This window comes from Mirounga angustirostris, unplaced genomic scaffold, assembly GCF_029215605.1.
Source record: "Mirounga angustirostris isolate CCGP_5_RB_7025 unplaced genomic scaffold, mMirAng1.0.hap1 SCAF_6, whole genome shotgun sequence".
In the NCBI taxonomy this organism is placed as follows: domain Eukaryota; kingdom Metazoa; phylum Chordata; class Mammalia; order Carnivora; family Phocidae; genus Mirounga; species Mirounga angustirostris.
In genome coordinates, this window is record NW_026991714.1 from 138,174,090 (window position 1) to 138,201,481 (window position 27,392).

Genomic DNA, 27,392 nt, shown 5'->3' on the forward strand with positions numbered 1-27,392 from the left:
GAGGTGCGCGCCACACAAAGCATCACTTCACTTACGTCACTCAGATGCAGCGCGTTGAGCCGGGCTCTGGCGAAATCGGGGTGGTCAGGGATCGGTGTGTATCTGTGCAGGGATTCCACATCCCCCAACCTGTACAGACGCTGTGGGGGAGACAGGCCCCCGGTAAATGCAGAACGGGGGCTGGCTGAGGTTATGGTGAGAAGCAGGGTGCCCCTCCCCACCGGGTGCCCGCCGTGGGAGCAGAACCCAGCCCTGAACCCGGAGAGCATCCCTCCAGAACCCACCATCTGACAGAGGGGGCCCACATGCCCAGAGTCAGGCAGGGTTGGCTGGTGGTAAGGAGACCCCGTTTAAAATATTTATCAAGATCTGCTCCAGGGCTCCTGGGTGGCTCAGTTGGTTAAGCGACTGCCTTCGGCTCAGGTCATGATCCTGGAGTCCCTGGATCGAGTCCCGCATCGGGCTCCCTGCTCGGCAGGGAGTCTGCTTCTCCCTCTGACCCTCCCCCCTCTCATGTGCTCTCTCTCATTCTCTCTCTCTCAAATAAATAAATAGAATCTTTAAAAAAAAAAAAAAAGATCTGCTCCAAATGCGCCCCAAACCAACATCCCGGCTGGCCACACCTGTGTGGTTTTACAAACAGTATAAGGTGTGGGGCTCTTTGGAAAATCTTTGCAATTGAGCATTGTTCAAGCTTTCTACTAGTACCGAGATGTCTTAATGCCCTTATTGCTTGATGTGAATAGGAATAATAAAAAGACACAACCGCTAATAAGTCTTTTTTTTTAACCCTAAAAGGACTTCATATGTTTTCAGAAAATTAAAGTTTTCAGAGTCTACCTGGGTCCCAGGAAGACACAATTTTAAAACTCAAGCTTTCTCTTAGTTGCTATTTTGAGAGCAGAGATCTAAGAGTTGCAAAGAATTTTAGGAAGGGATGGAGTCTCATCTACTTTTAGAGAGGAAAATATAGTATTGAATATTCTGATCCTTTTCCAAATTCAATTTGGGCTTCGCAAACGTGAACCTGTCGGTATATTTGGACTCTGTATGACCAGGGGTCGGCTTTGTCACTGTGTGTGCAAAATCAAATCCCTTGACGAGGTCAGAGAAAAAATATTTAACTTCCTATACTTCGAAATAAATATAAGAGAGAAGAAATGAGGCTAAATCATACAGAGAGAGTAGAAGCAGAAAAAAGCTTTTAATATAGCTGTTCTTTTTTTTTTTCTAACTGGGTTATGTTCAGCTTTTAATTCCATTACCATCTATCAATAATTAAGATGTATCTCATCTACTGTTTAGTAAAAGATCATCAATAATACGCAGTATTAATATTGTTACAATTATGAATCAAACCATAATATAATTATGAACCAAACCATAATAACCAACCATAAATTGAGGACTTACTACATTCCCCATACTTGCTAAAAGCTTCACATACATTTATTTATTTAATTCTCATTTAACTCACTTAATCTTATGAAATGGCACTATCATTGCCCTCCTTTCAAATAAGGGAATGGAGGTTAGGAGAGAGCAAGTAACTGGCCCTTAATCACCCAGGTAGTAGGCATCTAACCCAAGCTCGTGCTCTTAAGCACTGAGTACTGAGCAGCACTACCCACTCCTGGGCACCCACCCCTGGGTTGGTGATGAAAACATACCCACCTCATTGCAGTGCATGTAGCTGTTCTTGGCATGAACCAGGTCTGGGGAGTCAACCACTGTGGTGAACTTGATACTGTCTGGTTTCTTGCGGTATTTGGTCTGTAAGAGAAAGACACAGATTCCCACGAAACAGCTGAATACCGTGCATTTTTCTGAATGCAGCTTCACCCGACCTACTCAGTACCAGGTGTGCTAATGATACTACTGGAAAACAAGTCTCTCTTCTTGGTGGGTACTTCACAGGGCTCCGAGCTGCTTCTGTGATAAGGAGTATTTTACAAATATTCACTCGCCTGCACTATTCCAAGGCATATCACAATAAAGGAATTCAGTAGAGGGAAGGACTCAGCATCAATGTCCTTAGACCCTGTCCAAGTAAGTCTGGCTACTAAGAAATGGAAGAAGGCAGCACCACCCTGGAGGAGATTCTTCCCCAGGGCAGAATCTCCAGGCCACCAATATGGTGGGCAGTTCGGTAAAGGTAACCATCCCTCTGCAATGTGTAATGCCATCTGAAATCAGAAAACCCCAGACACTGGACACTCTGCGTAAACTCTGTAGGTGGATGGCAAAATTCTGCCCCCAAGAAAACAATGGGCCAGCTTAGCTCATAACGACCTGATGTGCCAACTGAGAATCTTCTAGTGCATCATCTGTCTCTCATTGCCCAGTCTGGAACATGACTTTAACTCCCCAGCAAGTGAACTCATTTGGAGGGAAATCTTGTTTTGTCTTATGACTGGGTTGCAAAAGACCAGGAAAAATGGTGGGGGTCCAGTGGCCATGGGGCCCTCTTGGGGTTTCCATCCCATAAGCAGTTTCCCTCTTCAGGAGGAAATAAATACCAGGTTGCATTTATGACAGAGTTGGGTGAGTGGTACCTCGCTGATGAGTTCTCCAGCCTTCTTTGCACTCTCCAGCTGTGGGGAGCTCAGTGTCTGCCATCCTGTCCCCTTCATGCCCATCAGGTCTGACTTGTAACGAAACTGTGGAAAGAAGATCATTGTTTTTTACCAACAGAGTGCCAGTGACTGTCGGGTTATTTCAAGGTGCTTGATTTGTAATAGCATTTGTATTCATCTTCACCGTAACACGTCATCGTCTTCATTTGGAGAGCACTGTGCATATCGTTAAGTCGAACTGTGTGAATTTGTGCACTCCGCCAGGAATTAAATAATGGATCGTGCAGAAGATCCAAGCAGGCCCCACCTGTGAATGGGCAGGGTTAGAAGCCAAGGTAATGGAGGCACACGATCGCTTAAAGAGTGGAGATCTACACCCAAGCCCAGGCATCAGCCTGGATTATTCTGTTTCCTTCTGGCAGTGAGGCGACTACCTGCCTGCCTGCCTAAATAGAACAGTTTTACCCACCTTCAGGTGATCAAAGGGCCCAGAGTTCTGGGTCAGACTGGCTGGGGCTCAGAGCAAATTGCTTCACCAAAATGTGACTCAGTTTCTCTCTGTAATAGCTGAAGGTCATGACAACCCTTCTGTTCTCATGAGAACACCTGAGAGGCCTTGGGAGCAAAGGTCACTTCATGCGTTGGATCTGGTTTTGTCTGGTGGCGGGGGGTGTGGGGTGGGAGCAAGGGGGCAGAGACAATGTCAGCAGGACTCTAAGAACCACACACACTTAGATACAACCAGCCTACAGCATGTGAGCCATTTTAACTTTTTTGTGCCTGGATTTACCTCCCCTTCCCACTGTTGGCTCAGGATTTGCTTATATCACAAAGATGGGCTGGGCCTTATGCATTTTCTTCATTTTAAGGACTCAGAAGATGAGAACTGGAGCAGCATTCCTGGGAGAAAATCCTAAGCAGTGAGTAGGACAATGGGTCTGATTAGGAGTCTCCTAAAACGTTAAATCTTATTACCATTCCACGATCTGCCCACCATTACCTAGGACGAGACAGTCACAGGAATGCTTTTCTTCTTCTCTTTATGGAAATGAGGCATTTTTAAGGGTGGAAAAGGACTCGCTAAGGAAATCTAAAATCTGGATCTAAACGAAGTTGATAGCGTTTCTCTAATTTAGATATAAGCTCTGCTGTAACGCAAAATATCACTCCAGAAACCAGTCTTCTGGCCTTTTTAGTTTCCTTTCATTTCAGGATTCACAGCGTCCCTCACAGCTGGCCTCAAAGAGGGTCCGTTTCTGATCTACTGTCTGCTGGTTAATGCCCCTGTGCAAATTCCACTCTGCCTTCCGACTGGTGAAGGGAGGCGTCACTCAGGTTCAGGAGCAGGTTTCAAAACCCCATGTCAGTAAGATTGCTTTGTATGCCGCGATCTTTCGGTCTACACCGGCAAAGCTTTTGCCTTCCACTCTGATAAAGAACAGAGAAAATTGGATAAATTTCTAAGTTAGAGAGAATAATCCTACAGGGCCTCTTCACAGCCGGGCCTTGCTCCTTTCATACGCAAGATGAAGTGGGGAGCACTCTTTCAACTTGCCTTTTGTTGAGCTGAACAGTACAATCGCAGGGAAGTCAGAAAGCAAGATGCAGGTTCCCCAAAGATCTGACTGGGCCTCAGACTCTCTTATAAATGGATTGTCTCTTGATATTTCAGCTCCCAGGCCAGGCTTGACTATTCACGCAGACCCTAAAAACAACACACCTGCCCCGGACTTCATGATGAAAGAGGGGGAGAGAGGAGGGGAGCCGAGAAGATCAGCTACCCAAAGATGGTTTTGAAGAAGGATTCTAAGATAATAAGAGACCTCTCGTGCTGCCCAACCGCACCTGGCTTCCCCAGATGGCAGTCTTGTTGCTTTCCCTTGCACGGATTACGACCTGGAGGCCACCTTCAGATTCATACGTGGGGTTTCCTGGCACCCCTGTTTTGGAGTACAGGCTGCAGGTTTGGGCCCCCAATTTCCACCAGTGTCAACAACTGGACCCAGAGGAGACCAGGGGAGGAGGTATATTTGTCCTATTAATGAGAATCTTTATAATCGCCCTCTTGCAGAGGGTGTGGTTTGCTTTAGACTCATCTCATGCAGGGTTCACGCCACGCTGCAAAGGCGGGGTTCCTATACCTGTCTGCAGAACAATGGTGGTGTTCAAGGGACTGTTCAGATTCTCTGAAGAGCCATGGGCAGCTGTCCTCTGGGTGTACCAGACAGACGGTCCTTAAGAGAACCCTTAGGAGCCAGAGCACCTGGGTTCCTAATCCAGCCACCGGGGGGAGCCAAAGAGCACCAAACCAGGAGTCCAGAGACCAGAGCCCAGCTTCGCCTCTGACTTGCGGTGGGGTCTAGAGCAAGTCATTTCCCCGCCAGCCTGTGACCCTGGGCAAGTTACTTAAGATCATAGGTGCTTTAAGGGCGCCTGGGTGGCTCAGTTGGTTAAGCGACTACCTTTGGCTCAGGTCATGATCCCTGAGTCCTGGGATCGAGTCCTGCAACGGGCTCCCTGCTCAGCAGGGAGTCTGCTCCTCCCTCTGACCCTACCCCTTCTTGTGCTCTCACTCTCACTCTCTCAAATAAAGAAAATAAAATATTTTTTTAAAAAAAGATCATAGGTGCTTTAGTCGCCACATCTATAAAACTGGGAGTCATGTCAGTATGTACCTAGATACTAAATGAGATAGTTGGTGCAAAATATTGAAGCAAATGCCTGGTCCAGAATAAACATTCCATACATTAATAGCTATTGTTATTGTTCTTGTTTCTGATGGGGAAACGGAGGCTCAGAGAGCTTACGGAGTCTACCCAAGGTCATGCAGCTGTAAAATGTGGGGTCAGGGCTGTCCCCTTGACAGTCCCTGCAGGTGCTTTTCAGGACTCCCCACAGCCCCTGTGCAAGATCATGGCCATTCACGGTAGAGCATTCCTGGGCAGAGTGTTGTGTCTCAGATATGTCCCAGAGGCAAGCACAACCCATGCATGGCTTGAGCGATCACAGCTTGAGACCTTTGCCCTAGGGGTGAGCACCTCTTGGCTTCCTCCAGCCCAACCCACAGCTTTCTTTCTGGCCTGGGTAGGAGAGGGCGGGAGAAGCAGCTGCAGGCCAAGGGTGCTATTTCCCACAGCCTCTGCCGAATAGAGTGAACACACGTGGAGCCTTTGTTCCTTTTTCTATACAACATAACCACATGAAATTAGATTTTAATAACAACCACAAGAAAACTGAAGCCTCAGAACCAGCCAGACGTTATGGGGCGTCCTCTGTTCATAGCATCTTGGAATCCACACCCCCCAAATTAACAAACTTCAAGTCTATAAAGCAATGCATGAAGCACAATATGGTGATTTAAAAAATTAAGCAACAGTTTCTCAGCATTCAAAATATTAATACATATCCTATCCCATAAAATGTCCATTTCAGAGTGCCAACCACCATTTCTTAGAAAGTCCTCTTCTTTTTAGATTGTTCTTCCTACTTGTTTTAGTGCTAAAATATGCTTTCTTTTCAGAAAAAAAAAAAAAAACTGTGATATAAATGGTAGCTTGAGGTAGTATTTAGTTTTTATTCCCTCACTTAGTAAAAAAAAAAAAACCTGATAATATATTGACAGCACCATCTTATAAACATCTATCCACAAACGCTGAAATCTGAGGTCACCAATCAAATCAACCCTCTTTGCTCTTCTGTTGGATGGATGGAGGCCTAGAAAGTGAAGGGACAGCTCGAGGACACACACCCAGTATGTGACAAAGTGGGGCTTCCAAAGAACATCTTCGGGCTCCTGGCCCAGCTCCCCCTCGCCTCTTCCAGATGACCTGTGTATCTTGCTCTGGGGTCTGCCCCACCCCAGAGGTTTCTTTCCCCCTTCCCCTCCCAGGAACAGCCCTCTGACCAGAGGGTCAGGCCATGAGCTATTCTTGCAGGTGGCAGGCTGGCCATCTAGCAAATGGAAGGCCTTTCCAGTGGAACAAGGGCGAGCACCTTGGTAACTACATCCTCTGTATGGGGCCCAATGAGGTCCCCCTGCTCCACACTCGACTTACTCGTGAACCCTGTGATGTTGTTCTTCCAGCAAATTGTGATGAATAATTAGGTGATCATTAAACCACGACCACACTGACTCATAAGGAACCCCAACTTATGTGTTTATAATATTCTGCCTGTGCCATATAATTCAACCTAAGAGCAGTCGCCGCCCTCAAGACAACCAGAATCGACAGGCTTGGTGTAGAGAACAATCCAAATAGCCAACTCTTACTGGCATGTTTCTATGGACCACGCACCACGCTGGGTGCTTCATGTAGACCAGTCCTCAACTGCCAGCTGGGTGCAATGCTGTCCCCCAGGTACATATGGCCACATTTAGAGACATTTTGATGGTCGCCCCGGGGGAGGGCGGCACCATTGGCATCTCCTGGGTAGAGGCCAGGGAGGCTTGCAAGGCACAGGGCGGGTCCAGCCCCGGACATCCAGGGCGCTGGAGCTGAGAAACCCCGATACAGATGGGAAGGGTTAATGTGACAACAGTCCCATGGGCTGTGCTCTAAAGTGAGAGTTCCTTCCTCGTGGGGCTGCTCGGAGGCCTGCAGAGACAATGTGTGCAAGACCTCGTGGCACAGCGACGGCGCACAGCACGTGCTTCATACGTGCTGACCACGCCCACACTGTCGTAGTTAGCACGTCCGGGTAGAGGAAGCTGAGGAGTGGAGGGGGATGGGACTGACTCCTGCATGTGTGGGAGGGGCTCCCCACCAACCTGCTTGGTGCCCTTGCCTGGGTGAGGACCTCTCCCTTCTGAGTCTGTGTCTACACCAGGGTTGTAGGAAGCATGACTCCACTGCCTTGAGCTCCCTTCCCAAAAGCAAGATGGGTGAGATCGTGGGTTCTGGGACCAGTGCTGCCTGGGTGTCTCCTGCATGACCTCGTCTGTAAAAGATGGGTCACCACTGTCCCCACCTCATAGCATTATAGCAAGAGGGACAGTAATGACAGTCGGTCAGCGTCAGCCATGATTGGATCTACTGTTTTCTGGTCATGACCTTCACCCTGCTGCACAGCATCCAGCCCGCAAGCTCTCTCAGACCCCACTCCGGATCACGTCCTCCTCACTCACCCACTCAAATAAGCTGAGGCTCCTCCAGCTCAGGGACTTGGCCTTTGGATTTGCTATTCTGTTGGCTGGAGTGCTCTCCCCTTCCCTCATCAACTTTGGTCTTTGCTCAAATGTCTTTTCAGTGGCAACTGCCCGGACCCCACCCCCAATTTAAGATTGCACATGTGCAGGTCCACACACACCTTCACACCTCCCCACTGCCATGCTTTGTCTGTCTCCACAACATGTGTCACCATCGGACATACTACATATCCTACTTCCACATTCTGTCTGCCTCCCATGTAGTGGAAGCCCCATGAGCACAGCAGTTTTTTGACTCTTGTTGACTGTGGTTTGCCCAGGGCCTGTAATGGTGCCTGGTACATAATAGGTGCTCAAGAAACAGTTGTTAGGTGATTGATTCCAACCTAGATGACCTAACATAGAGACCCAGCAAGTCTTGGTTGGGGAGGTGGGGGGGTGTCAGAAAGGCTAAGGAAGAAGCAGAGATTTACACCCAGTCTTGGTGGGAGGAGGAAGGTCAGGGGCTAGTGTGCAGCCCAAAGGCCCCCTACCTCACTCTGCAGGGCATGAGCTCTCTTGGCCCAGGACATCTTCAGGTCCTCCGGCAGAGCCGTGAACTCGTGGCACCGTGTCCTGTAGTCATGGTCGCTGGCGAGGGCCTGGGCCTTCCTGGCGTGGACCAGATGCACCATGTCCAAGGGCAGGTGGCACTGGGCATGGCTGCTGGCCGCCCTCCGCCTGTACTGAAGCTCGCTCTGCAGCTGACCCACCTGCCAGCAGTGCTGAAGCCGGGGGTCGTCGCTTACGCTCCGGGCCCCGATCAGCCTGCCCCGCTCCTTCACAAAGTCATGTCTGTAGAGAAACTGCAAGGGAGGACCACCGTCAGGGGCCGGCGTTCAGCCTGCTTAAATTCCACCTGTGCGTTTTCACTGCAGACCCTAGAAAAGTCACCTGTTCTTACTCAAGGAGGTGATGATTATAAGAAAAACCACAGCGAGGTTGGCCTGAGAGCATGCTTCCTCCCTGGGGGATGAACAATTAAAACATTGCTCCATTCTTCCTATCTAATTAAAACCAGATCCTCAGAACCAAAGAAGGGGCCCACTCCCCTTAACATGTCCTATGGCCAAAAGGAATTTATCAAAAAAGGTAAAAGAGAAACTTGTGCTTTAACCATGCGTACTTGGCAAAACATGAAACCCAAAAGACAGGATCCATTTATTTGAAGTCCACATTTTCTGTGATTTGTTTGTGGGAAAGAGAAAGTCACCTTCATGTCCCAAAGCTATGACGCTATCAACAGAGTGGCTGAAACACAGCTAGCAAATCCTCACACCCATGTGTGAGACTACAGAGAGCCAAGAGGGAGCTGTGTTAGGGCTGGGTTACGATTTCTATAGCGAGTTCTCTTTCGAATTCCAGGTGAAGCTGGGCAGTGCACGTGTTACCGGCGGAGGGAGGGGGAGGTGGGGATTGTGGCCCAGACACTGCAATTAGAAAGAAATCGTCGTCTCTTTCCTGCTGGAGACCTTTGCCTGAATTTAGCCTCTGATTAACAGAGCCTTTCTTTCCCTCCCTCTGTCAAAGAATCTCATTTCTAACTAATATATTCTGCAGGTGACATCCTGTCTCACAGGGTGATAGATTTGCTTTAATTCAGGAAAATCAGCCATAGACATTGTTTTACATGAAGTTAACAGAAATTAGGCAAGATGGAAGGTCATATCATTCAACTCACATCACTGGCTATATCTCCAGAGATGCGAGCAGCCTGGAAGGGGAGAGCGTCTATTGTCAGCTTGTAGCCTTGAGCACGGAGATTACGCCAAGACTCCTGGTATTTTGCCTGCAGTAGGAACACATGTAGATCTTCTTTAAAAAAAAAAAAAAAATTACATGAATCGGCGAACAAAGGCTACCCTTTCATTTGTAGTACAGGGTTCCAGAATCAATTTCTGATGAGCAAAAGCTCTCTCTTTTGCAAAGACAATCTCATCAGCCCATACGCTGTAGTGCGTGCTGACGCATTTGGACACTACACACTTGGGAAAAGGCATATTTACCGAGAGCATCGAAAAGACATTTTTTTTTTTAAGTTTCTGGGAACCCCAGAAGGGTCAGTGGGAGGTCCCATCACAGCCACAGATATACGCAGCTTTGGAGCCTGTCTGAGCCTCAGCAACAAGAAAGGCTTACGTCACTCAGATTGACTGCATTTGTTTTCGCTCGGACAAACTCGGGCAGCCCCAGGGTCACTGTGTACTGGTGCATCTCATCCTCTCCGGCTGCTTTATAGAGGCGCTGGGTAAAAGAGAAGAAAGAACAAACAAGGAGACAACGCTGTGTGTTTCTGCAATGCTGGAGGTCCCTCATTTGCAAGTGGGAAGTGGGTTTGCGGAAGGCCCCTCGCCGTGTCGTGGGTACACCTTCTGCCTTGGGGAAGATCTTTCTCTCAATAAAGACAGTCTTTCATGGGTCAAATTGAGTGATATAAAAGGAATATGTAAGGAATTGCAAGTTGCTTTTGACGGGGCTCAGGACAGGTTACCCCAAAATATGGCACCTTGGCGTCCTGAGTCCTTTAAGCTGAAGGAATGTGAGACGCAGCAGGTGTTAGAAGAACTCTTCCTCCTCTCCTCTCCTGACGCAGGTCATAAGAGCCTCCTATGAGAGGTGCCCTCCCTACACCCAGAGGAAATGAGCATCCTTATCGCCGAAGACCAAGGGCTGCTGAGAGGAAGCTGAGGGAACAGACCTTGCTAAGTGCACCCCTGTTCTTAGGTCTATCACATCTTCCCATGACTTTCTACTCTTCATCAAACCTCGTACAAAAACGTTCATGTTTAACCATTTCTTCTGGTCTTCGTCTCCTTATGTAGGTTCCCATATCATGTAAAACTCATATTAAATAAACTCATATGCTTTTGTTTTGTTAATCTGTCTTTGGTGACAGATTCCCCACTGAGAACCTAAGATGGGTAAAGAAAAAGGTGTTCTTTTTTTCTCCCTCCTCTACACTTTACTCAACAATAGGCCAAGGAAAGCAAGCACATTTAGGAACGTCATTAAGGTTCTTCTCATTGTAGGCTTTTCCCTTGAGGATGTGGTATATAGACAACAAATACTAAGATCTGGGAAATTTAGGAGAAGCTCTGGTTGGTAGAAAAGAGGCTCCCAAGCCCTGTTCTGCACCCTTTACTAAAGCCCCGGCTCCTCCCATGAATGAACTCATGCCAGTGTTGAGGCCTCAGCCAGTTCTGGAAACACCTGTTCTCATGATCAGAAATGGGTCTGTGGCTGGTGAGTTCTCCAAGGCCAGAGGCCACCATGAAAGGCACTGTTACCCCACAGCATCCGGCTCACACAGCAGGCAGGAGAGGCTCCAGAGGAATTTAAAATTGAGAACATCGCTACACAAGCCCGTGGGAGCATTCTTATCCCAAGTTGCTGTGTCTTACTTTTTGACGGTGAGAGTGGAACCTCACTGTATAAATAGCCAAATCTCAACTGACTTCTAAAAGAGTCAGAAGTAGAATGTTTAAAACTAAGGACGATGCCAAATTTAATTCTCTGCCAAGCTCAATTTCTATTTCAAATTTGCAAGAGAGCCACTAAAAAGTAGAACCAAAGGGGCTGATGTCATGAGATTCCTTCCCCTCTATGCCCCTTCGCTAGAGATGATTAAATGAAGTGAGCAAACAGCAGGTGAGGGGAGGAGGCAGAAATTCCAGAAGGCTGACAAACACCACACTACATAACCACCCCTGGGTAACTACACATCCTCCCTCTACTAATCATCAGAACGACCGTATAAATGCAGTTAGCCAGTGTGCACCTAGAAGGAACAGATGAACGACGGATCAGTACTTCTCAACTTCAACACGCAGAGGAAACCTGTGAGGATCCTGCTCAATGACCTTGTGGATTCAGTGGGTCTGGGGTGGGGCCCGAGGTTTGGATACTTGTGCTGCTGGTCTGTGACTGTCCGTGGGACTAGAGACTAAACCTGATTTCCAACTAGGACTTCCTTCCTTCTGGAAAATGTTTACATTCCATATAGGACGTTCTTTTCTTTCCAGAATTCCATGTAAACACTTGTGTTTTTCCCCAGCCCCAATCCCACAAATATTCGAGCATATTTTGAACAATCTAGCAGTTTTTTAAAAGCCCATTCCAAAGCCATCCAATTTTACCTCATTGGTAATCTGGTTGCTGAGTTTTGCATGAAGGAGGCTGGGAGTGTCTGTCACCGCTGTGTACTTGAATGACTGGGGATGCTGACGGTATTTACTCTGAGGGAAGAAGACGACTTCATAAGGCATAAAACCAGAAGCAGAACAAGCTCTATAAGTGCTAGTTATAAAACCTCACTTCGCAGCTGCTAGTCCATCCCCCAGAACCCAGTCTGACACCTGCTCTTGCGGCCTCTGTGAATGTGACTATTGAAATCCACGTTTTGCTCCCGACCTTTGCTCAAGGGAGACCCAGAGGTCCTCAGCTTTGGGGGTATCCCAGAAACAACTGCGCAGCTTAAAAAAATACATAATGCCTGCATCCCACCCTGGAGACCAGGATTCAGTCAACTGTCCGTGGGCCCAGGCCTCTGTGTTTTTTTAAAGTTCCAGAGAGGATTCTGAGGCACCACCAGGTTCAGAAACCACTCTCTTTTGAGATTTCACTGGAAAAGGAAAGCACAAAGTTCAATCTAAACTCCCACGGTGAGGCCAGTCCTGTTTTCTCAGAGCACCTAATCAATGTGTGAGCCCACCTGATACTTCCAGTGCCTTCCATCATGCCCTCCTGTCCTTGCATCTACAGCGAGTGGAAGTCCCAGAGCCCTTGCAGGTGTAAGTAAGTTTCCTCAGGCGTTCAAAGAGCTTAGAATCCTAGACTTCTGTATTTTTACCATGAAATTATCACCAAGCTTATAACAATCATTTCCCAGCCACCAGAGAAGCACGGTTGCTTAGATTATTCATGTCAATCCCTTAAAAACTAAATGAGAGAGGTAGGAGCACCCCCATTTGACTGATTAAGAAGTTGAGACTCAGAGAGGGCAGGTGACAGGCTGGAGGTCACACAGCAAATGAGTGCTGGCCTAGAATTTCAGTCTCCCCATCTGTTGATCTCCAAGGCCTGCCTTCTTGTCACTGTACCCTAGGAAAGCAGATCTTACGAGCCAATGAATAATTCTTATGGGTTCACAGAAGAACCGGCTTGGTATCTGCAAAGCTGCCTTAAATGGCATCCGATCTGAATGGAGAATCTAGTAAGAAGGGCCCGGCAAGAGGTAATGCCGTGAGTCGCCATTGTTAAGTTGAACATCTAGCTCGCTCTAGCAGTGAGCGGCAAGCTGAGTGCTGGGAGGTACTTCTGCTGTGGAAATAGGCTAACACCCATCACCCATCCGTCCAGGGTCCCCGGTTACCTCACTGATGAGTTCAGACGCTTTCTTTCTCCCTTCAATCTCCAAAGTGCCCGGAATGATGCAGGGAACGCCTCGCATAAAGTTCAGGTCTGACCGGTACAGATTCTGTGAGAAACAACACAAGGCATCAGAAAAGCCAAACTCACAGGACAAGGAAGCAAAGAGACGCCTGAGGACACACGGCAGGACAACATCATAATTAGAACGCAAGGCCAAGCCAAGTCTCTGCAGAGAGATCATCCTCAGCGCACACACAGCGCCTCTCAGTAAATGTTCATTGGGGGAACAAAAACGTAGGTCAGGACAAAAGATTTTCTGCTGTCACTTGTCTCAGGAGCTGCAGAGGGATGAGAGGTGGGTTTTTATCTTAACGTGGGCTCTCAGAAAATAAACGCTGGAGCGGATTGTGGTTAGGAAGTCAGTTGTCTTGGGGCAAATGTGGAAATGATGGTTTAATAGGTCTTCTAAAACAAAACCCAGCAGCAGAGGGTAACGTTAATTAATCATGGCTTAAGAAAGAACTAATAAATGAACCCAGAATCATCTGGCACAGGCCTGAGTCTATCACGGGTAGGGGCGAGTGCATGTACCTGAGTGATTTGGGCTGACAGTTTAAAGGGTCCCCAAATTCACACCCCTGCTGCCACCAACGTGCCCCCCTGGGCATTCTGCCTTCCAACTGCTATCACGATGAGAGGCAGGGCAGGCGAGGGCTCCACTCAGGCGACACACGGGCCCGGAGCTGAGCGTGGCAGCTCCCTCGTTCCTGCAGCTGCTCTGGGGCTCCTGACAGTTCATGTCATCCAGTAAACACTGTGCACAGGCAGCAGATTCAAACAGACGACAGAAACCCAGATCTGAGCACCCCTCTGCTTCCAGGCCCCGTCAGACCAGGAAACAGGCTTTGTCAGTGTTTTGCCCTCCAATCCCGGCCCCTTAGTTGCAAACCCCATTGCACAGAAACCCAGCAAGCTGGGAAAAAAGGGGAGTACCGAACAGGACACCGCTGCCTGTTAAAGGGAGACATCCAGGCTCTCTTCGGGAGTAAGGAAATCCTCAATGCTTCCCAACACTCCCGGGCCACCTGCTTCAGCAAATGGGCGGCATGAGCTCAAAATGCACGTGGGAGGCCCATCAAGGCCTCCAAAACTCCTTGTGGGGACCCAGGAAGGATCTCTGGGGCCCGATGTCCTGCCCTCCTCTGGACACTCTCTTCTGCTTTAAGTGGGTCCACTCTGACCCCACCCTCTTCGAACAGAGCATACATAGCCTACTGCAGAAAATGGGCAGCCCGGCAATGTACAAAGCACCATAAAGAACCCCCAGTCCAACCTGAGGCCAGAGGCAAAGCCACTGGCAAATCTTGAACATGCAAAACTGTGAACTGAAGGCATCGTGATCAGACACGGTCTAAGTTCAAGTGTCAGCCCCCCTTTCTCACTGATAGTTGTGATCTCGGGCAAGCTACGTATTTTCCTTCTTTGAGCCTCACTGTAATGTCTCCATAAAATAGGGTAAAGACTATTGACATAGGGTTCTTTTGAGGTTTAAATGAGATCATGCATGAAAACGTAATGCTTAGAAACAGTAAACGTTTCCTGCTGTTGTTAGATCTGTATAATCGTGCTGGGCAGGAACACCGGGCAGGGCTTCTGAAGAAAACCCGGGTTTAGGATTTCTCACCTCCAGAGCCCCCCACGGCGCCAACAGGAGCTTGCAGGTCCCTGCCGCATGGTCAAACCTGAGCTGACAGAGCCCCGAGAGAGAGGCCGGGTCTCCTTACCTCGCTCTGCAACTTATGAGCTTTCTTGGCGCAGCTGAGCCTCAGGTCCTCAGCCAAGGAAGTGTACTGGGGAAGCGGGTGTCTGTAGTCTTGGTCGCTGGCCAGGCTCTGAGCCTTCTTGGCATGCACCAGGGTTACCATGTCCAACGGCAGATGGAAGTGTGCCTTTGAGAGTTCAAAGCCTTTCTTGTAATTCACCTAGAGGGGCAGACAGATCAACAGCGGCTATTTCAAAGCCACCATTTGCACAGGGGCCATCAGGGGGGGCAGCAGTGATACAATTGTCCCAGGTAAGCCGGGGAGACGTTCCTGGCGGGTCCAGGGCTCCCTTCCTGCAGGGACTGGCTTCAGAAGCAGGACTTATCTCCTGGGCCCGACACTCACCACCCCCAGCTCCTGGAGGTCATCATGATTCGGATGATCATGGCCCATGCCTCCCCAGTTAGGGATAACACAGAAGTTCAAGAGACAGACATAATGCCAGTGATGCCCTTGCTCGAGTCTTTAGATCTTCTCATTTTCCAGAGACCAGAAGCTACATGGCTAACCTATGCCCTGCCCACCAGAGTTTCTCCCCATCACCCTCTCAAGTTCAGATTTTAGACACCGGGGATTCTACTCGGGTGAGTTTATGAAGAGCTTCTTCAAAGCATCAGATGACCTCCTAAGAAATCTGGAGGCCAGCAGCAGTGGGGCCAGTTCTGAGGGATGGGTGTTCCCAGGAGCCCAACATGCATGCTGAGGGAAGAAAAGAAAGGCCCATTCCAGACCACAAACTCCACTGCAGTGCACAGAGAAGCTGTTGGAAGGTCGGCAAAGTTCAGTCTGGGCTTTCTTGGAACTCCGATGCATAATCACCACCTACTCCATCCTTCCCAAAGCTCCAGCCACCCCTCCCTAACCTCCTGCTCCCATCTCCATGAATCCTCCCCTGACACCCAGCATAAAGCCAAGGACAATTCATGTCCAACCCCACACTCAGGTCAGCACCCCAGCATAGAAGGGGGGGGGGATGTTAGAAATGGGGAAACTGAGGCAGAGAACAAGATGGCAGAGAACGTGTGAAGCTGTGGAAAGAGCATGAAATGGAGGGCTGGCTCCATGTCCACTTTTCTAGCTGAGCTTAGACAAGGGACTGAAGCACTCAGAGTCTAGGCTTTCTTACCAGCAAACCAGGCTGGATAAGACAATGACGTTCCTAGAGATAGTTCAACGGTCAAGTGAGATGCAGTGTGTAAAAGTGCTTAGTCCTCTGTGACACAGTGCACACATACTAGGTTTTACCACCACCATCAGTCAACTCACTTGTGTGCCAGGGGACAATGTGTACATGCTTGTGCCAACATCCAGGGGGTCGAACTCAAGGGCTGCAAACTCAGATGGTTCCGGGGCCAGACAAGTAGCACCAGGAGGTAAAGCAGGAAGTGGGGGAGGAGGGTGGCTGCATGACCAGGGGAGCATAGATTCCTTCTCAGTGGACTCTCAGCAGTCCACTTCAACTCTAGCCTTGAGGGATCCAGGCCCAGCTTCTGGCCAGAAGTCTAAAACTTTTACGTGAAAATTTCCGTTTTTAAAGGTTTGCAATTAATGCGCTCTACAGACCAAACAGAGCACCTCTGCTGTGCAGATCTAACCCACAGGCCCCCATTTGTGGCCACTAGTCAAATCATAGAATGCCCAACCCCGAAGGGAGCTAAGAGGCCAACTAGCTCAAACTCTCTCTTAATGGAGGAAGAGGCTGAAGCCCAGAGGAGCCAAGTGACCTAACAACGACACAGAGTCAGTCAGGACAGGACCAGTGACCACAACCAGAAGGACCAAGGACATAAGCTGGCTGGGCATCATTAGGCAGAGGGCGGGGTGGGGGGCCCAGCTCTACCGCATTTTCTCCCACTTACTTCGCTCTGCAGAGAGTTCGCATACACTGAATGTGCAAGGCTGAGATCGTCTTCCAAGCTCCGGGAGCCAAGCATCTGCCCTTTCATTTTCTCAAATGCCTCTTTGTATTTGTACTAAAGGGAAAGAGAGCGGAAGAGAGTAACAGCTCGGGGACAAGGGACACGGAATGGGAGAGGTGGGTATTGGGCGAAAATGTTTTGTTCTTTTGACAGTGACTAGGTGAGTTAAAAGAAAACACGCGGGAGTCGTCAAAAGGCCTATTCTTTCATATGCAAGACTCCCAATGACTAAAGGGCTGGATATGAAGTGGCAGGACGCGTTAGCACTTGGGAGGCCCACGCTGGAGGAAGGTGGGTGCATTGTTAACAGTCTCTGCCCGCGGACTTGCTTTAGGAAAGCGCCTGGTGGAGGGTGCATTTCATCTGCCCAGGGTCCGGAGTTACAGTCCGGCATTGGGCTTTGTACCCGGGCTCGGGGATTTTTTTTTGTTGTTGTCTGGATTGTTCTTTCTCGCTGGTCGTTATCCGATTGCCCTAACACAGTCATTTGGGAAAGCAGAGGATAGTATCCACAGGCAAAAGAAGGCAGGGGTGAGGGGCAAAAGGAGTAAAAAATTGGTTAGTATTAAACATTGACACAGTAATGGAGGTGGATGCTCACATCACTTATGATTTCACCAGAAGCCTTTGCTGCCTGGAATGGAATGGCATCCAATCTCAGCTTATAGCCCCCATCCCGAAGTTTGCTCCAGGATTCCTTATAACGTGTCTGTTGAGAAGATGTGAACAAATAAAGACCTTCATGTGATCTGGTGGTTCTGAAATTCTCATTACCCAAATGGGGATCTGCTTTGTTGTTGGGTTTTCTCCCACCCCGCCCCCGCCCCCACCCAGGTGGAGTTCGATATCACCATGTCTTAGCAAACACTAAGAGTTGGATCCTGCCTCGTGTCCACCCATGGGAGGGAGAGCCTTTCGGGGGGTACTCTTTGGAGTCAGACCCAGATTTCTCTGAACAGCAAGCTGAGTGGAAGCAGCAGGTAGAAGGCTGAGTGTGCAGAGTTCTTTATGTAACATTTACAAAACTCAACTGTCTCTGTCAAAGAACAGGAAAGGCCAGGGGGGTGGTTGCTGATCAAATTCACAGGAGGGAAGCCGCTGGATACAGTTGCCTATATTCTGATGCTCCCGTATTTCAGTCCCTCGGTACAAATGCCCTTTGTACTAAGACAGTTTTCCCAGTCTCCTTCTTGTAAATGAGCTTCACTCTTCTGCAGGACGGCCTACCTATTCTGCAGAGCTCCGTGCCAATGAAAATGTGGGGACCCTTGTTCAAAACTATGACAAATTTCAAGATGGTGACAGCAGAGCATTAAACTAGGCTCCAGGCCCTTCTGAGTCCAGGCTGTTGTGCACCGTCCAGGTCGCCTGATCTCCTGTAATTAAAACCAGTGCCCCTTCCATCAGCCTCACCTCACTGATATTCATGGCATTCAGCTTGGCCAGCAGGACTTCAGGGAGGTCGGCTGTCTGAGTGTAATGATGCTTTATGTTTTCTCCTTGTTCCCTGTATAACCTCTGTGGACGAAGAGAGGTTTTGTATTAAACCCAGGAGGCTCCTCCACGCAGCCATCAGCCAAGTCGCACTCCCGGGGACAAAGGTGGGGCGGCTGCCCCCTCCCCCTAGAGACAGGATGCTGGGTACCTCTACCGAGATCTCACAGCCAGCACAGTGACGCGTACTTCATCCCCTCCTGAGCCCTCCAGCTCAGAACATGGCAGGCTGAAACTTGCCTCTCAGTGAACACTCTCCATTTGTAGCATCTGCTGACACAGGTCAGCAGAAAATGAGATCTAGTTAACCCTTAGTAATTTTGTTATTCCCTATAAACCATGAGAGGGCATCAAAATTCAGAAGCATGAGAGATGGCTCTTCCCCAGGTGAGGTTTGCCCTGGACCGACTTCGATCCCTGTTCCCTTCCCCCATTTCAAGGATTCTTGTGCTAATAAATGTCTACTCGGCGGGTCTGGGGTGCTATTCACCCGGAACTCTGATTTGAGCTCATGACATCCTCGTAGTGACAACACATGAAGTTGGCATCAGCCACCAGAGAAAGTTTCTAAACCAGGCTTTTCCATCCTAAATCTTATTAGTGCGTCCAAGTTTCTCCGTATCACAGCAGTGCCCCCTAGAGTTGGTTAGGGTAAGGAAGAAGCAGGTGTTGCTTTCCTTCATACAAAAGCTCTTGTTTGACCATCTGTGTTTCTCAGAATTCAGTGCACTTCTGATGGGCTGCTCGTCAAGAAATTATAAATTCCTAAACCCATAAGTGTGTAAATAATCTCATAACATATTCTGACAGACACTCAGGACATTTCCAAGTGCCTGTTGAATAAGGCACCCCCAGAATAATTTATTCAATTGGGAAGCAAGAAAGATAATCTTGAAACTCCTCTCCCATCAAGATTTGTGAATTTTCCTTGTGGCAAGTTGAATGGTTTGAAGATATTTATAAGGCATGTCTGCCCTGCACAAAGATCTGTGGGCCTCTCTCAGTAGAATCAGCCAAAAGTGGTTAATCCTAGTCCTAAAGTGAGTTTTTATAAGATCTCATGGTTTAATTTAGTCTCCAACGAACGCTGTGCCATGAGGGCAAAAGGCCAGATCTCAGTTTCACATTATAAAGGGAATATGGGAAACGACTTCAAAGTTAGTCTTATGTACACAAGACCCAAATCATTTTCAAAGTCTTTAGGGGAATTCAGAGAGCAAGAATTTCTGCCCCTGGGTCCCAAGGCCCCCTAGCAGGGTTGAGTCTGCCAATTAAAATGAATTTTGGCCCCAAAAATTCCAGTTCTGAAAACAACACTTCAAAACAAAAAGGACAGGGAAAAAGTCCCCACCACAGACAAATCTTGAAGACATGCAAATGGGAAGAAAGGAGAGCATGGGGGCGGTGGGGTGATGGAGCCCCACTTGGCATCCGAAGAGCAGTAACACCCCATTTGCATCCTAATGAGGAAGCACCCCCCCCTAAGGTGTGCCTCTGCAAAGGACAAGAAGTTCCTTCATCCTTAGAAAAACAGAAGGAGCAAGGCAAGAACCCCTCAGCTTCAATCACAGTGTTGAAAGAAGAGCCCACTCTTAGAGTCATAATGTATATATATTATCACTTACATCCACTGCTTGGGTATAACTAATTCTGGCCTGGACCATCTCCGGAGTGTCTTTAATACTGGTGAACTTCAAAGCATCTGGATGCTGACGGTACTTCTTCTGTTGAGCAGAAAAAGATCAAAGCTGTGAATTTTGTGCTGCTCTTTCATGCCATTTGAAAGGGAAAATCATAGGTTGCTTGAGATTAGAGTGAATTTGTGAACATAATTATTATTCGGCTTCCTCCATCTTTATATCCTAGGTGCCTTCAGGTTAATATTTGTTTCAATTTAAGAATAACCTCATGTCAATTAACATTAAAGTATTTCTACCTGGTGCAAAGAAAACATCGCAAAATTAGGTTATACCAGTAAAATACTGTGGGATGCACACTTAGGGAAGGATTCTTTTTACAGGCTTCAAATGCTGTGTCACGGTTGTTTACATATCTTAGTTTGGGTCTTCCAAGCAAGAAGGAAGTCACATTTATCAATTGAAACTTCCCATTTTCCTTCCCCAAAAGGACTTGGCAGAGATTATCACAGTCAAAACCCTTGCATTTAACAGCCAGTGATAGAACAATTCAATCCTTTAGAACCCAGGTCAGTTAACACAAGCAAGAATTCTTTAAAATGTTACAATAACAAAAAGAAGGGTGCTATTATTGAAAGGAGCCATCATACATTTTGAAAGGCACTGGGAAAAAAAAAAAAAGAATTACAAAGAATTCAAATGCTGGCAAAGACTTAGATACCCAACTCTGGTTCTAAAAGTCACGCTTAAATTAATTCCTGTTTTGTTTTTTTTTTTTTAATCCAGATATATTTCCAGGAGACTAGAACAATTGCTATCTTAATGGAATTACGAAGCGTATCTTTCCTCAAATCAAATAGTTATTTTATAAACATTTCCTCATTTAGCAGGTTCAATTTTTATATCCTGGGTTGTTTAAAGAAGATACAGTTCAACATCCAGCCATCTCTGTTCTGTCACCTGTTTTTCTAAATAAAGTTTTATTGGAACACAGCCATGCTCATTCATTTATGTGGCAGAGTTGAGGAGCTGCAACAGAAACCATGTGGCCCACAAAGCTGAAAATATTTACTATCTTGTCCTTGACAAAAAAAGGTCTGCTTTAAGTGACAGGCATGTGTGCCTTTGTGGCTCTTTCAACAGTGCATGGCATTCTGTCTGAAAATTAAGAGGTCAGCCAATTTGACACTAAACTGGAAATGTGCCAAACTGAAATGAGATGATTGGGGAAAGTTGCTGAAGGATTTTCTTGCCCTACTGAAGTTGAGAACTGGTGTGAAGCATAGAAGATAAGCACATTTGTTGGGTAGGTTTGCAAAATGAGGTGGAAAATTAAGCCCACAGTGGGATAAATAGTTCCAGAAAGATCCCTTGGATGCCAGACTTAGATGCATGAAGGAATCATCTTGAAGTCTAAATTGTGTGTATAATTTATTTTTCACATCCTTTTATGAGTGGGCCCAATGAGAGTTTAGGATCATGAGTCCTCAGACCTACATGTTTGCTCCTGCAAGCTTCTCAAAACCATCCTTTTAAAAGGGCCTTTCCTCAATCAGACTGAACTACTTAGGGTAGGACAGTAGCCACAGAACCCCCAGGGTCTTCCGAGCTTTGCGTGTTGACTAAGATTCCAAAAAATTAGGCCACTCACACTGATCCCGCTTTTGGAACCAGCTCTGTGACATGTCAGGTTAACTAAAATAACCTCCCTTGGGAAAATATCAATGCTGGGCAGGTGTGTTTGAAAAACCAACTTAAGGGTCTTTCTGTTTTACCTACACATTTAGTAAGAAAGTCTTCTCAAAACAAGGTGCCAGGAGACTTATAACTAAGGCTATAGTCTTCTGGGGTTATGGCCATTGTGGTCTCCTTCCCACCCAGAAGTCTAGAAAGACCAGGTTACTCTGAAGGCAACTAAAAAAATTCTCACTTTCCTTCTGAGCAAACAGACATGAACAGAGGGGGATTTGGGCTGTTGGAGGATGTGCAGCCTCCATGTGAACATGAGGCTAGGACAGCGCCCTGGTGGCTCTCTACCTTTTGGCAGAGTCTGGAGACATTTTTGGTTGTCACAACTGGGGAGAGGGTGCTGTTGGCATCTAGAGGGTAGAGGCCAGGGGTGCTGCCAAACACCCCGCAAGACTCAGGACAGCCGTGCCCCCCGCCCCCCAGCAACAGTTTTCACAGTGTCAATAGTTCTGAGATTGAGAAACCCGGATCTAGCCTTTAAATGATCTGTTTAATGAAATTCTAAAACATGAGCAGACGGCTCTTTTTAACACGCCGTGACACCTTAGGGCCCTGCTAGGGAGGTTACAAGTAGAAAGGAGTGAGATTTAAACAGAAGTGAGACCCCCCCAACAGGAGAGACCCAAGTCACGTGCTCCACACCACATGAATATTCAAAAACTGTTTACACTGTGGCAGAAAGAGAGGGAGAAAATGTGCATAAAGTCACAAAAGAGCTTTCTGGGTGCAATAAATGTATCTTTTCATCATCTCTCCCTTGTTGCTTCATTAAAAAGGTAAGTTGGTGGGTAGCAATTGAGTTCTTTTTGATTGTCATTACTATTCATAATATCATTTGTCACCCACTTTGTTTTTGCCAGGGCTCTATGGGCCCCTACTGGTGTGTGTTTGGTATGCAGTTTCCCTCTAATTACCAGCCCTAGTCTGGGTTTCCAGGCCTTTCATGTAGCTTTGCCTTTTTCTTTGCCTTTTGAGTGGAAATTATTTTAATTTTATACAGAAATGCCACACGCCCAGTGCAGCCAGGCCTGTTGCACGCTGTCAGGAAATCTCACCTCGCTAATGAGTTCTCCTGCCTTCTTCGCTTGCTCCACATTTAATGACCCGGTGGCGACCCATCCCGTGCCTTTCATCCACTTCACATCTGCCCTGTATTGGTTCTGACAAAGGAGAGAGAGAAAAAAAAGGCCGGCCATTGTTGGCGCGCAGACATTTAAAGGGCTATTAACGGCGCCCAGATGTCGCCTTGGTGCCAGCGGAGTCAAATTAGATGCCACTTTTGTCTTATCCATTTCTGTGCAGTCGCGGGTAGGGCTCCGAAATGTCAATTAATTTCCCCTCTAATTGGGGCGACCCGCGGCGGGCGCGTTAGGCCCCGCCCAGCAGCGCCGGGGGTGGAGCGGGCGGGGCGGATCCACCTGGTCCCTCGTTAGGGACGCGTGTACCTCGGGAAGAGGAGCATCCTCATTGTCTGCTTCCCCCGTTTGCTTGTTTAAAATGACAAGCAGGGGAGAAGAAAATGAGAATTCACAACAGAACCCATGTGGGGAGCTATTTGAGGGAATTTCACAAGACAGCCGAGGCTTCCCACGGCGCCTGATTCCTTCCTACGCACCTCGGTGCGGGGCAGGGCGGGGGGGGATTTCTCATTTCTTTACTTGACATTGGAGGAGTCATTTTCACGGGAAGCCATTTAAATGGACGCTTGTCTAAAGCGAGCATATCACCCATTTACGCGGAAACAGCTCTACCAGGAAGGGTGTGTCGACGCCGCCCTCCCCAGCCCCTCGTGGAACAGTCTGGCTTTAGGTGACCTGCCTTTTCAGCTCACCCACTTTCTCGTGCAAGAGTCAGCTGAAGGCAGGGGGGAGGGGGAGGGATGGAGCCAGGTAGGGCATGCAGGGAGAAAGGGAAGAGGGCTCTTGGGGGTTAGCATGCTGCTCCTGAAAAGGGACGGCCAAGGTTGGAAGGAGGATGGGAGATGCTCTCCCAGAACAGGCCACAGTTAAGAATGTCAGGTATAGGGGCGCCTGGGTGGCTCCGTCGTTAAGCGTCTGCCTTCCGCTCAGGTCATGATTCCAGGTCCTGGGATCGAGCCCCGCATCGGGCTCCCTGCTCTGCGGGAAGTCTGCTTCTCCCTCTCCCACTCCCCCTGCTTGTGTTCCCTCTCTCGCTGTGTCTCTCTCTCTGTCAAATAAATAAATAAAATCTTAAAAAAAAAAAAAAAAGAATGTCAGGTATATGTCTTCCTCCTCTGCAGTAAAACGAAACAGAGAAGACATAGGTAGAGCAAATCCCCAGAAGAAAAAAGCTGCTCTGTGATTTTCTGGGTGGTGGTATAGAATCTAAAGTGGGCAGAGTCCGAATAAAAGTCAAACCACCAGGAAAGCGAAGATGGGTCCGCCCTGGGATCCAGAAACAGGTATCTCCATGTATCTACTGGGGAGGCTCAGGCAAACGCTCCCCAGGAGGCTAGCACACAAATGCACACAGGGAGCTTACATCGCTCTGTAAACCGTACGCCTTCTTGGCCCATTCCACCTTCATGTCTGTGGGCAAAGCGGTAAACTGATGAGATGCTGTCTTGTAGCTGATGTCTGTGGCTAAATGCTGGGCCTTGCGTGCATGCACGAGGTGGATCATGTCCAGGGAGATGTGGCACTGGGATCTGGTGTCCTCGAACCCCTTCTTGTACTCGAGTTCACTCTGCAGCTTGGACATTTGCAGCGAGTGGCTCATTTGTGAATCCCCCTGGGCGTCCTTCGCCCCAATGAGCTTCCCTCTGGACCTCTCATAATCTTCCTTGTACTTCACCTAAACGGGAGGAAGAGAGCAGAGTACCTTAGCATCTCCTAAAGGCATTGTTCGCTTTCAAACCGAAGGCATGAAAGTTCAAACAAAGCCATACAACAGAATTTATTAGAATTAGTGTCATAAAGGGTTTGCCTTTGAACAATGAAATCAAACAATGAAATAAAATCTTACTCATTATTTCCCTTTTCACCTCAGCTGCCAGTCAGCTCAGAGCTAAACTGAATGCTCAGCTATACTACAGTCTTTTCCCAAGTTCCTGGTGACGTTCCGTCTCTTGTCTCTACTATTCGACCTCATTTTTTCTGGCTTTATTTTTAAGTGGCCTGTTGCTTTCATGAAGGTCACTTTAAATACCTTTCTGGGAATAATGAAAACATCATTCAAAAAGTAGTCATGAAATGAAAAAGCCACAGAATAGCCATAATACGATAGCCATTTGAGAAAGGGGCTCGAATTATAAAACCGGGGTACATAGAAATATGCAGGAGTATAGGGAGCATAGGGAGCATACTGGCGTGGAAAAAGACACGAGGCCAAGAGCAATGAGGATCAGAAGAAAAAAATAAATATGGAAATGCTTTAAAAACTGTAACAGGACATCAGCGTGGGGCATCCTTTTCAACATTATCAGGAGACCTGGGCTCTGCGGTCCTCTGTGCCAACTACAACAGCAGTAGCAATACCTGCCACCATGTACTGACCACTTACTATAAGGTGAGCATGGCACACCCCCGGGCGCCTCAGAGCGCATCTGCAGACCAGCGCTGTTTGGTGAGCTCTTGCCACGTGAGGAGATAAGGAGCTTACGCCAGAAGGTACATCGACCGTGTCACCAAGCCACTGTTTAGTCCAGCTGATATCTCCATATATTTATAGAGAGAAGTATATTTATGTGTATGCATCTATTTTGAAGTGAGCGGACTTGGCCTTACATTCTGGCTTAGGCTTCTTAGCTCCCATCAGACCCCCACCAGATGGCTTTGGACGGCGGAAACTCGGGACGCATGAAATCGTTTCCTTTCCTCATAACCACCTTGCAACTGCCAATTTACTAATGAGTTAATGGAGATTTTGAAAGGTGACACAGTCTTCCCAGAGTCACGATGCTAACAGGGGATGGAGCGAGGATTTTATGCAAGGTCCACCTGCCACCAGAGCTTGTACTCTTAGTCGGTGACTAGCCACAGCATCCTTAGATAGTCCTGGAAGGTCTCTGGGCGTCAGTTAATCTGTCAAATAAGCCATTTAGATGACTAGTCATGCTTTCACCCACCGAAAACCAATGTGTGGCAAGCAGTGTGCTGGGCACTCACATGGTGGTCTCATTGCAAAGTGGTCACCCCTCTCCCCACTTCACAGATTGGACCCTGAGGCTCAGAGAGCTGAAGAGCCTGCACAGACCCTCTCTGGCTGGCTCTCTCACAGCATTCACTGAGCACCGACTCACCTCACTGGCCAGGTCCCTGTTGGCTTTGGCTGCCAGGAAGGCCAAGGAGTCAAGACGCAACTCAAACCCTTTTGCCTTCTGGCTTTCCCAGCTGCTCTTATACAGTTTCTGAGGAGAGGTAGGAGAGAAGAGATCATCCTCCTGTGGGAGGGCTTCCCTAGCCACTATACTGCTCTCTTTCGGAGGCCAACACTGATCGTGTCCCCCCACGGCAAGCCGGTACCCCGCATACCACCGGACCTCCTTGTTCCTGCCTCAAGGCCTCCTGACACACAGGGCTTCACTCAAAAGAAGCAGAATTCAAACTCCGGAGGCCTTGAAAAATAGTCTTCATATAGGTCTCAAACACATGCCCGCGGTGGAATAACATTGCAGAACATGCAGCAACACTTCTGAAAGTCTGTTCCCTACCTCTGCCCACCCCCACCCCCCAGCCCAGCTGCTGCTGTATTTACAGCTATTACCTGCCTTTGTCTTCCCGCCCCCAGCCTCTAGTCCCCGTGGGTCTCTCCTTGCTCCTTCCATTTCCTGTCCTGCCCCCACCTGCAGATTTCAAGTTCTTTCTTCAGCAAGTCTCCCTCTCTTTCTATGTGTGTGAATCAATATAGCCTCTGTTGCTCCTTCTAATTCTCCCCTCTATTACTCAGACCAGGACTCCAAAGACTGGTTGCTGAGTGGGAGAGCTAAGGAAGGTCCCTCCTAGAAGACAGAAAGGAGGAAGTTGGGACCATGCATGCTTTTGTGTCTGGGAGTGATAGCTACATTGTGCACACCCCTTCCAGTGCTTTCTGTATATTAGCTAACTGAAGCCCCGTGACAACCCAATGACACAGGGACTAGTATGACCCTGATTTTACCAATGGGACAACTGAGTGCGAAGAATTTGCCCAAGGTCACACACCTAGTAAGTGGTAGACCCGAGGATCAAACCCAAGCAGTGTGGAGTGAACACCTGAAACTCTCACTTCCTTCCATCAATACTCTAATGCTGTTCTAACTATGACCCAAGAATCACCACCGCCTCCTACCCTGTTATATTCTCAGTGGGTTCAAGTCTCCCGCCAGCTCGTTCCTAGGAAAGGTGGGCCTTCCCCCCCCCAAAAAAAAACTGGCCAGGAACAAGGTCTGCTGGATGGACCAGACTGAACAGAACCTCAGCTGACACACCAATATGGCGGGTGGGCTTTGTTGCCCAGGCACCTACATGGGGAAGCAGAGCCTATGGCTGCCCCCTCCCTTTTGCCATACCTCACTGAGATTGGCAGCGTTGACTCGGGCCTGTAAGAAGAGAGGCTCATCTTTGCTGATGCTGTACTGATGGACAGACTGCTCGTTTCCTGCCTTGTAGGCCACCTGTTGGGAGAGAGCACTGGGTCAG

At 48.2% G+C, this 27,392-nt stretch overlaps 1 protein-coding gene across 7 annotated transcripts in view; it reads right to left on the reverse strand.

Annotated features, from left to right (window-relative positions):
• The window catches only part of NRAP (nebulin related anchoring protein), a 71,619-nt gene that overhangs the window by 6,719 nt on the left and 37,508 nt on the right, over positions 1–27,392 (reverse strand). For all 7 annotated transcript variants that reach the window (XM_054508396.2, XM_045878864.3, XM_045878865.3 and 4 more), the window contains 17 exons: positions 27,263–27,367; positions 26,015–26,122; positions 24,256–24,567; positions 22,809–22,913; positions 19,993–20,091; positions 18,287–18,391; positions 17,475–17,582; positions 16,814–16,927; positions 14,916–15,113; positions 13,133–13,237; positions 11,898–11,996; positions 9,901–10,005; positions 9,443–9,550; positions 8,256–8,567; positions 2,556–2,660; positions 1,675–1,773; positions 36–140 (listed from right to left, as the gene is read on the reverse strand). In XM_054508396.2, the coding sequence (XP_054364371.1) occupies positions 36–140; positions 1,675–1,773; positions 2,556–2,660; positions 8,256–8,567; positions 9,443–9,550; positions 9,901–10,005; positions 11,898–11,996; positions 13,133–13,237; positions 14,916–15,113; positions 16,814–16,927; positions 17,475–17,582; positions 18,287–18,391; positions 19,993–20,091; positions 22,809–22,913; positions 24,256–24,567; positions 26,015–26,122; positions 27,263–27,367 (2,292 nt within the window). The remainder of the gene's footprint in view (positions 1–35; positions 141–1,674; positions 1,774–2,555; positions 2,661–8,255; positions 8,568–9,442; positions 9,551–9,900; positions 10,006–11,897; positions 11,997–13,132; positions 13,238–14,915; positions 15,114–16,813; positions 16,928–17,474; positions 17,583–18,286; positions 18,392–19,992; positions 20,092–22,808; positions 22,914–24,255; positions 24,568–26,014; positions 26,123–27,262; positions 27,368–27,392) is intronic.